The 10,277-nt window shown below is 55.0% G+C and overlaps 1 protein-coding gene across 1 annotated transcript; it reads left to right on the top strand.

Moving 5' to 3' along the window:
• Positions 1 to 190: 190 nt before the first annotated feature.
• Positions 191 to 9,828, top strand: CX3CL1 (C-X3-C motif chemokine ligand 1). Its single transcript, XM_047079010.1, is given in 6 exon segments — positions 191 to 260; positions 6,679 to 6,799; positions 8,686 to 9,064; positions 9,066 to 9,134; positions 9,196 to 9,245; positions 9,330 to 9,828. Coding segments are annotated over 6 exon segments (1,188 nt in total).
• Positions 9,829 to 10,277: the final 449 nt, after the last annotated feature.

Consider the following 10,277-nt stretch of genomic DNA (forward strand, 5'->3'; position numbering starts at 1 on the left):
CGGCTGCACGCTGGCTCCCTTCCTTTCCCCTCCCACCGACTGCCTGCGGGGGCTGGAGGCGGAGGCAGAGGCAGCAAGCCCCATTATAAAAAGCGACAGAGCTCAGGCGGCGAGGGCACGGCACTGAGCTCAGACACCCAGACACCGGCCCTGCCCGGACCCCCGCCCGGACCCCCGCCCGCCCTCGGCCATGGCTTCACCACCTCTCTCGTGGCTGCTCCGCTTGGCCGCCCTCTGCCATCTGACTGCGCTTCTAGCCGGTGAGTGTGGGGGAGACTGCAGCCCCACTCGTGCCCTTCAGGCCTGACATGGGGTGGGGGGCAGACCCCGCCTGGGTAAGGTCCATAGCAGCTCCTTCCAAAGGGTGTGGTACAGGGGGCTGGGCTCCTCCCTGACCCCAGATTCAGGGCTGTCCCTCCCGCTAGAAAGATTTCCAGGCTCGGAGACTGTGCCCGCCTGGCCCAGTGAGCAAGGTAGCTACCGCTCTGGCAGTGACGAGAGGTGGTGTGGACCGCACAAGGGCGCCGGGCACAAAGGGGGTCTTAGGAGGGAGGGGGGCAGGGAAGCCTGAGGAAGTTCCTGCCGGGTGTCTGGGTGGGGGGCCCTGGCTGACAGCGGGCTGGGTCTCTCCCCCCGGGGTTAATGTGTAACTGGCAGCCCCGATTCCTGAGTCGCAGCCGTGGCCGCGGCCCAGGCCATGGTTAGGATTTTCTCCTGCCCTGGTTTTGAGTAGGGGGCCCAGGAACCGTGGAGACCAAGGTCATTGCAGATCAGGGACAGGGCTTGTTGCTGTTGCTCTGCTCTGTAGTCCCTCTGCCCGTATCTTGACCATGATAGCATCCTCCTCCTCCAAGCATAGCTTAGAAAATGCTTTCACCTCCAAATACTTGCTTTCTGGAGTGTAGGACGTGGTAGGGCATGAGGTCCTACTGACACGATGAAGATGGAGACCCAGGGAGGTCTGAGCCAGACCATCTGGCAGGTTGAGGCTCAGAGAGGCTAGGAGCCTGCCTTGGGACACACAGCAAGTCTGAGGGAATGAGAGCCGTCTCAAGCTGCCAGGACACCTCCATGGAGCAAACTGCCTTTCGAGTCCTTCTATGTGGGGGAAACCAAGAGCGGACCAGGGTGGTGGTGATGGGGGGCATGAGAGGCCAAGTGCTGCTGGCTTCCTGGGCTTGAACCCTAAAGCCAGAGGTGTTTGGAGGCAGTGAGCACTAGAAGACAGGGAATCAGATGGAAGTTGCTTTGCCATGGCCGTGACCCCAAGTGGGGGTCTCGCCTTCTTTGGTCCCAGCGACTACACCCTCGAATATAGCTATTGCCTCCTGTGCGGTGAGGCCCAAAGCCTAGGAAGGCATTTTGGAAGCGGGAGGAGCACGGGTGCTGGAGTGAAGGGTTTGTATGGTAAGATAAAGAGGGATCCCAGGTCGGGGTTGGGGGGGACCCTGGACACTCTGTTTATTTCTGCCCTGATCTTGGTCACTGACTTTGCCGGAAGATACACTAATTCAACCCTTCTGAGCCTCAATTTCACTTCCTCCTCCTGGTATTGGGCTAGACTCACCTTGGAGGTCTTCACCCACACTGACGTTTGTGGCTCTGAGAGACCCCCTGGGAGGCCCCACTGGACGAAGGAGTGTATGGCGTGGTCCAGAAGCCAGAGACACCCCAGGGGGTGCTGGGAGCTTTGTGGCTGCAGCTCTGGCTGGTGCGGGGGGCAGGTGCGTCAGTCCCCAAATGTGGGTTTGCGGGGCTGTGGCAGGAGGGAGGCTCCTCTGCTTTATATAACAAACCTGCAGATACAAGTCAGAGCAGAGAATTTTCTCCCCGAGCACTGACGCATTCACTCCTACTCAAACCCTGACAAGAAAGAGGGGGAGAAAAAAAACCTGTTTTAAGCTGCCGTAGTCTGCCCCCCCATTAGCTGTGGAGGTGGATGGGGAAGGCACGGGAAGATAAATTCAGACTGTCAGATCCAGGCCCCGGTCGAATTTCAATAAAAATTCCTCTATTTCTTCGTTGGTTCAAATTGTATGTGCCACAGAGTGCTTTCTTGTGAATTTTGTTCATTCATTGAACAAATATTCGTTGGGCATCGACTGGGCACCAGCCACCGTTGTAGGTGCTGGGGCCACATCAGCGAATAAAACGGCCAAAGATCCCAGTCCTCAGAGTGCTGAACACTCACCGGAGAAGACAGATGATACAAAAAAATAAATCAGTAAACCATTTGGTCTGTTAGAAAGAAAAACATGCTGTGATTTATTCACATTAAAAAAAATTTTTTAATGTTTATTTGTTGTGAGAGAGAGCGAGTGGGGGAGGGGGAGAGAGAGAGAGGGAGAGAGAGAGAGAATTCTTTTGCACTGCCAGAGCAGAGCCCTACGTGGGGCTCAAACTCAAGAACCATAAGATCATGACCTGAGTTGAAATCGAGTGGACGCTTAACCGACTGAGCCACTCAGGTGCCCCAACAAGCCGTGATTTAAAAAAACATGGAGGGGGGTTGCGGGGGGCGGGGAGGAGGTGTTGAAATTTTAAGTAGGGGTCAGGAGGGACTCCCGGAGAAGTAGCCATCAAGGGAGGTGAGGGAAGATCTTCATGGGTATCTCTTTCAGGCAGTGGTTCTCAATGGGTGATTTGCCCCCCTCCCCCAGGGGCATTTGGCAATTTCTGAAGACATTTTTGTTATTACAAATGTCGCCAAATTTCTGGTTGGGGGATGCTCAGAAATCTAGTGGTAGAGGGCAGGGATGATGCTGAATATCTTACAGTGCACAAGACAGTTCCCACAACAAAGAATTATCTGGTCCAAAATGTCAATGGTGTTGCTGTTGAGTAAACCCCCAGTCCAGATATTTAAAAATCTTCATTCTCATAACCACCCTGTGAAGCAGATATTACCACGCCCATTTTACAGGTAAGGGTACTGAGGCTCAGACAGCCCAAGTGCCTTGTCCAGGACACACACCTGAGCAACGGCTCAAGCCCTGTCTCTATCGCCTCACCCAGAGACCCACAACATTCTTGTCTCCTCCTGCCCATAAGCCTCTTAGCAGTCCTTGAGGTCCAGCCTACAGGATACCTCCTCCAAGAAGCCTCCCTTGATTACTTGCAGTGGGAAGTGGTCTCTCCCTCATGCAAATCTCAGCACATTTAGGGCATATTCTGAAACATGGTGTTTCCACCTGGTGTTTAAGGCTGTTTAGAACGGGGGGGGGGGGGGGGGGAAGGTCCAGAGGTTGGGAGGAAAACCAGATCTGCCACTAAGCAGCTGTGTGGCCTCGGGCAAGTCATTTAACCTCCCTGATTATCAGCTTCGGCGTCAATTAAATTGAGGTAACAATACTCCCTTTGCAGGGGTGCTGGGAATTAATAAGAGCAGATGTGCCTGTGCTAAGCACAGGGTCCAGTACAGAGTAGAGTAAGTCATGATACTTTGTGGGCATGTCTTGGCTGCCCTTCAGGCTGAGACCTCCTGAGGACAGAGACAGGCCTTCAACTCACTGTGCCTCACAACACCCAGCATGGGGCCTGGCAAGAGGGAAAATCAGCATTTGACTGAGAAAACACCATGAGCTAATAGTGTGGGGTTGAGGCACTCTCTCTAAGCTCAGCACCAGCACCGGTGGGAGGAAGGAAGGGCTCAGGGTTAAGAACAAGAGGGCCCAGGTCTTTGTAGATGCTCAAAAGTAATTCAGTAAGTGTTGGCTGAATCAGGAAACGGATGGATAGATGGATGGATGGATGGATGGATGGATGGACAGATGGGGAGGTAGGCGGAGGGGTAAGTAAACTGAGACATTATTTCATTCAATTACTATTTTTTGAATGTCTACTTTGTGCTGGGAAGCACTGTGACACCAAGACTGGCAAGGTCCCTGCCTTCTCAAAACTCATATGACAGTAAATGGCTGGCTGGTTGGAAGAATTATCTCCAATGACAGGAAAGAAAATTTCAGTTCCGAGAAGAAAAGCCTGCTTAGGTTAGTTATACAACCCTTCCCCAGGAACAGAACCTGGCCAAGGGCATTTAGGCACTGTGGCAGAAGGTGGGGACTTTGGGGACAGGCTGACTTTGTGGCTCTTTAAAGCCCCAGGAGTAAGCAGTGGCCTGCCCCATCCTGGGACATAGAGTCGAGGACACAGACTCACAAAACCTAGCATATCCCTCCTGCCCACTGGCAGCCTCCCCGTGGCTCTAGGTCACCTGAGGGCACTGTTCCGGGGGTTTTTCAGAGAAGGGCATCTACCAGACCAATCCAGGGGATTGCCTTCCCAGCTCTGTTCAACAGGGTCTATGGAGTACGCAGCCGAGTCATTCCAAAGGCAGGTGATAAGGCAGCAAAGTCGCTTTCACATCCTGGTTCCTCAGAGAGAAAGGGCAGCCTGTGGCTTAGGGACCGGCCACTGGAGTGCTTCCTGCCCACCTCAGGAGCTGCTAGTGCCGCCCCTTGATGCCCAGGCTAGCGCAGCCCTGCAGATCCTGAACCACCCTTCCACAGTTGGGGTGGGCTGAGGCTACGGGGGAGCGATGGGAGAGGAGGTGGCACATTCTAGAAGGGGTGCATGTGCGTGTGCTTGCACCTGTATTTGGGAAGGCAGAGCCTGTTTGCACATCCATGTCCGTGTAAATACTTGTGCATGAGTTAAGGATCAGCTGGGTCCTCCCTGGTTCTGCTGGGCTCTCATTCAGCTCTCCGGACTCCACTGCCCTGGAAGTCCTGGCCTCTAGAATTTTGCAAAACCCTCTGGGGTCTTGCTTCTGCTGCATATGACTTTGACCCAGCTCCGAAACTCAGGCTCTTCCTTATTTTTTACATACCCTTCTTGAGAAGACACCAAGCAGAATAAATGTTGCTGGCGATTTTAGGGCAAGGAGGAAGGAAGAAAGGAAAAGCCATGCAAACAGCTTTTCAAATGTTTACATAAAATATTTGAGCTCTCAACTCTCTGTTGAGTCACCCTCACCCTGTCCTGGGGTTTCTCTCTGGCTACATGCCATCAGCAGGCCATTAGCCATCCCACTGTGCCCCCACCCCACGCACAGCCCCCACCTTCCACCCCTTCTCCTTACTCCTGCTCCCCTGTCTTGCCCAGGGGGCTCCAAATGGCCCCTCCGTTCCCCTTAGCAACTACTCCCACACTCCTCTTGGGTCTTAATGGCAGAACAAAGGATCCCCTACCCCCTACTCAGCAGACCCAGCTCCCAGCTTCCTTAGAAGGTGGTTGTATTTGCACATTGAAAATTTTTTATTACACGTGCCTGATCATATGTATGCCTTTATGTGTTTTTTTGGGGTGGTATGTGTGTGCATTCTGTTTGTTGGTGTGTGTGTGTACGTGTGTGTGTGTGTCACAGGGTGGGCACATGAGATGTGGTGGAGAGAGGTCTGGGTGTATCTCAGAGGTCATGGAAATTCACGAATATGAATCAGCCTATGAGGGAGGAGTGGGGTGTGTATGCAGGGGGTGGAGGGTCGGGGGGTTGATAGTTGAGCTGGTGACTTACTGGGGGAAAGGGGGGGGTGCGTAGACCCATGGGCCCAGAAGAGATCAGAGCCTGGCCTCACAGGAGAGCCTGTCCCATCACTTGCTGGCTGTGTGACCTCAGGCAGGTCCCTGTCACTCTCCGATTTGTCTCCCCTTCTGTACACTGACCAACGACAGTGACTTAATTTCATTTAAAAAAATTTTTATAGCTTTTAAAAAAGTTTTTATTTATTTATTTTGAAAGAGAGAGAGCATGTGGGGGAGGGACAGAGAGAGAGAGAGAGAGAGAGAGAGAGAATCCCAAGCAGGCTCCACACCATTAGTGCAGAGCCAGATGTGGGGCTTAAACTCAGGAACCATGAGATCATGACCTGAGCCAAAACCAAGAGATGCTTACCAATTGAGCCACCCAGGCACCCTAGCTGGCAACTTGATTTTTATTTATTTATTTTTTAACATTTATTTTTGACAGAGCACGAGTGGGGGAGAGGCAGAGAGAGAGGGAGACATAGAATCCGAAGCAGGCTCCAGGCTCTGAGCTGTCAGCACAGAGCCCGACATGGGGCCTGAGCTCAGGGACTGCGAGATCATGACCCGGGCCGAAGTGGGCCACCCAACCGACTGAGCCGCCCAGGCGCTCTGCAACTTGATTTTTATTTTTTTATTTTTATTTATTTATTTAAAAAAATTTTTTTTAATGTTTATTTATTTTTGAGACAGAGAGAGACAGAGCATGAGCAGGGGAGGGGCAGAGAGAGAGGGAGACACAGAATCTGAAACAGGCTCCAGGGTCCGAGCGGTCAGCACAGAGGCGCGGGGCTCGAACTCACGAACTGTGAGATCATGGCCTGAGCCGAAGTCGGACGCTTAACCGACTGAGCCACCCAGGCGCCCTGCAACTTGATTTTTAAAATGAACCCTTACTACGTGCCAGGCACTAAGAGCTTCATAAGTGAGACTACATCTTCATTAGTTTATAGAACATCCCTATGAGGTAGATACTATCACTGTCCCTATTGCACAGGTAGGGAAACTGAGGCATAGAGAGGTTTGGCCGGGGATGGGGGACTGAGGTCAAGGGCCTTGAAGACCAGGGTGTGCAGGGCATCGGCTGTGTCCTGGGACTGGGAAGCCAGATGCCCTTGGACAGTCCTGCTGACTGGGGGGCCTCTGTGGGCTCAGGACAGCACCTCGGTGTGAAGAAATGCAACGTCACCTGCAGCAAGATGACCTCGGAGATCCCTGTGGCTTTACTAGTCCACTACCAACGAAATCAAGAATCCTGCGGCAAGCATGCCATCATGTAGGTACTCGGGCTCTCGGCCTCTACTAATCCCTGTCCACATTCTTCCTCCTCAACCTGGGCTCCCGCCAAGGGCCTCAGCAAATGCTCTTCCTGCTCCTGGCTCCCTGACTCCTCGATGACCTTGGTATCTGTGTCCCAAGATAAAAGTGGGGAGCGGCTTCCTGAAAGGCCTTTGGTCTGGAGCAGCCACCAAGGGGTGGTATGTTTTAGGCAGCCCTTGAACCTGCTGGGCAGGTAAAGCACTGTGGTCTCGAGGGCAGGCTCCAGATTCCAACAGATGTGGTGCAAATCCTGGCTTCACCACTGACAGGTTGCGTGGCCCTGCTCACACTCCCTACCCTCTGGGCTTTAGTTTCCTTATCTATAAAACGGGGTAGTTGGGAGGATGAGAGGCGATCGTGTAAATAAGCAGCTTGGCAGGGTGCCCAAAAGCCACCGATGGGAAAGGCAGAGATTATTATCTGCACTTGACAGATGAGGAAACAGGATTCCAGTGAGATTTGGGGCAGGGGCCAACCTGAACCAGCCCCCCCACCGGCCCCCGCCCATCCCGACCGTCGGGACCCTTGGCTGTCTTGGCCGCTTGCTCTCCTGGGGTCCCTCTCGGGTCCTGCCCAGTCACCCAGCCCCAAGACCTTTCCACAGACCGACCTTCGGGCCTGGCGTCAGGAAATGGCTAGCAGGCTCTCAACGTCTAGGCTCAGCTAAAGGAAGTCGTGTCCTTCACTCCACTGACTGCACAGTTACCACGAGGGGCTGCTGCCTGACCTCTCTGCTCACCTGCCAGGGCTTGCTTCCCCCGGACTCCCCCACAAATTTGCTTCTGTTTTCTAGGTAAAGGGGAAGTAGGCAGCCCCAGGGAGGGGACTGTGGCACCAGGCAGCACCTCGCCTGTGGGGGCCTGCAGGCTTATGCTTGCTTCCTGCACTTCTCTGGTTTCCCAGCGTGCCGGAGCCACGCACGTTCGCGTTACCTCTCTGAGCCTCGGTTTTCTCATCTGTAAAATGGGGATGGGCGTGGTAGCCACCTCTCAGGATGGGTGTGAGGTTGAAACAGGCAAAATGCCTGCTAGCACGGTGGCATGGAGCGTGAGCCCCAGGCAGCTCTGGGCTGTGTGCTCGGCAGTTAGCCAGCCAGAGGAAGCTCAAAGATTTGGATGGCCCTCGGGGTCCCGACGGGACCACCATGTATGTGGCTGTAGCTCACTAAATATGTTTTCAGCCTGAGGATGCACACTAAGAGAGGAGGTAGAGGTCTGGAGGGCAGCCTGTAACTGAGGGAGAGGAGGAAGAGGACATTTAAATCAGCTCCTTCCAGAGAGAGGAGGCCTTACTTACCCAGAGCTCACCAGTCACACACCTGACAGCAGGGAACAGCTGTGGACGGCTCCCCCAGTCAGAAGACTCACAGGCCAGAGTCCCCTGCCTTAATGGTAACGATATTCTTATTAACAGTGGTCCTCTGAGTCTCCCACTCTGAGCCAGGTGCTTTATATCATTTTCTTTTCTTTTTTCTTTCTTTCTTTCTTTCTTTTTTTTTTTTTACAATAGCACAAAAGTGGGGTGGCCAACTTGTCCCAATTTTCTGGGACTTTCACAGAGAAGTTCCAGATCTTGAGGACCCCCCCCTCTGTCCCAGCTTTTCCGGGGAGGTTGGTCACCCCTCAGAAGGTAGGTAAGCTATCTCTATTTCTCAGGCGAGGACAGGGAAACCCCAGAACTCAAGCTGCCCAAGCTAATCAGCTCACAGCTCACAGCTCACAGCTAATAAGTGTTGGGGGCAGGATTTCTGGCCGGGTCTGTTCACCTGCAGAGCATTTGCACGCTGCCTCTACTCCACATGGCATCTGGGCATCACCAGGCCCCTGTCTTCCTTCCTTGTAGCTTGAGGACCAAACAGAACAAAATCTTCTGTGCTGATCCAAAGGAGAAATGGGTCCAGAAAGCCATGGAACATCTAGAGCGCCAGACTGCTATGCCGGTGCAAAATGGCGGCACGTTCGAGAAGCAAATTGGCGTGGGTGAACCCAGGACCACCCTGGCCGCCAGGGGAATGGACAAGTCTACGGTCACAGAGCCCAAAGCTACCCGGGAAAGCAGTGGCCAGGAGGCACAGAGGGCCTTGGGGACTTCCCCAGAGCTGTCGACAGGAGTGGCTGATTCCTGGGGGACCAGGTTCCCCTCCACTTCAAAGGCTCCAGATGGAGGGCCTCCAGCTGGGTCCCAGAGGATTGAGCTTTTCAACGCCGCTGCCCTCGCCACCCCCGGCGTCCTGGCAGAGCTCTGCCTACAAACCTGGGTCGGGCCTCTGGGCTGAGGGAAAGGCCTCTGAGGCCCTCCCCACCCAGGCCCCCCCCCACCCAGGCCCCCGCCACCCAGGCCCCCCCCACCCAGGCCCCCTCCACCCAGACCCCCTCCACCCAGGCCCCCCCCACCCAGGCCCCCTCCACCCAGACCCTCCTTACCCGGGCCCCCTCCACCCAGACCCTCCCTACCCGGGCCCCCTCCACCCAGACCCTCCCTACCCAGGCCCCCTCTACCCAGGTCCCCACCATTTTACACACAGCCTCAGAGGAGCAACCTGTGTGGATCTCTGGCCCCATGCCAGAGAACTCTCTAGGGCCCGTGGAGATGGGTCCCATTTCAGCTCACACGGATGCTCTCAGAGGGTCTGACAGCATGCCCCGTCTCTCCACGGTCCCTGTCTCCTCAGAAAGTGTTCCCAGCAGGGAGCCAGTGGCCTCAGGCAGCTGGACCCCTAAGGCTGAGGAGCCCATCCATGCCACTGTGGACCCCCAGCGGCTGGAAGTCCTCATCACTCCTGTCCCTGACTCCCAGGCGGCCACCCGGAGGCAGGCAGTAGGGCTGTTGGCCTTCCTCGGCCTCCTCTTCTGCCTGGGGGTGGCCATGTTCGCCTACCAAAGCCTCCAGGGCTGCCCCCGCAAGATGGCAGGGGACATGGTGGACGGGCTTCGCTATGTCCCCCGGAGCTGCGGCAGTAACTCGTACGTCCTGGTGCCCGTGTGAGCTGCCCACCTGCCTGCGTCCAGTTGTTCAACTCAGACAGCTGCCTGGGGTCCCCCGTCCTTATATCCACCCTCACCCAAGGCCTGACCTGAGCTGGGATGATCAGAGCAAGGACGCAGGATCTTTCGCAAGGAACTGCTCCCAGCTCCCGGGCAAGCCCCAGGAGGCCGCTCCTCACCTTTGTTGACCTACCCGGGACAGGAGTGGTGGCCTTTGCAACTCACTCCCGTGTCCCCAAGTCAGGAAACTTCTGCTGCTGGCTAGTTAGAGGTTCCCTTTGACACAGTCCCAGACCCAGTAAACAATTATTTATTGAACAAACGCCCGGCCCCTCTGGTTCCCATGCCCACACGTTACTACGGTCATCCCATCTCACGAATGAGCCTCAGGCCAGGCCCCTCCCGCCCCACTCCCTCAGACCTCATCGTGTCTCTTGGTCCCGCTGCAGT

This window comes from Lynx rufus, unplaced genomic scaffold (assembly GCF_022079265.1).
Source record: "Lynx rufus isolate CCGP_SWC_20201006 ecotype Redwood Valley unplaced genomic scaffold, mLynRuf1.p SCAF_16, whole genome shotgun sequence".
NCBI lineage: Eukaryota > Metazoa > Chordata > Mammalia > Carnivora > Felidae > Lynx > Lynx rufus.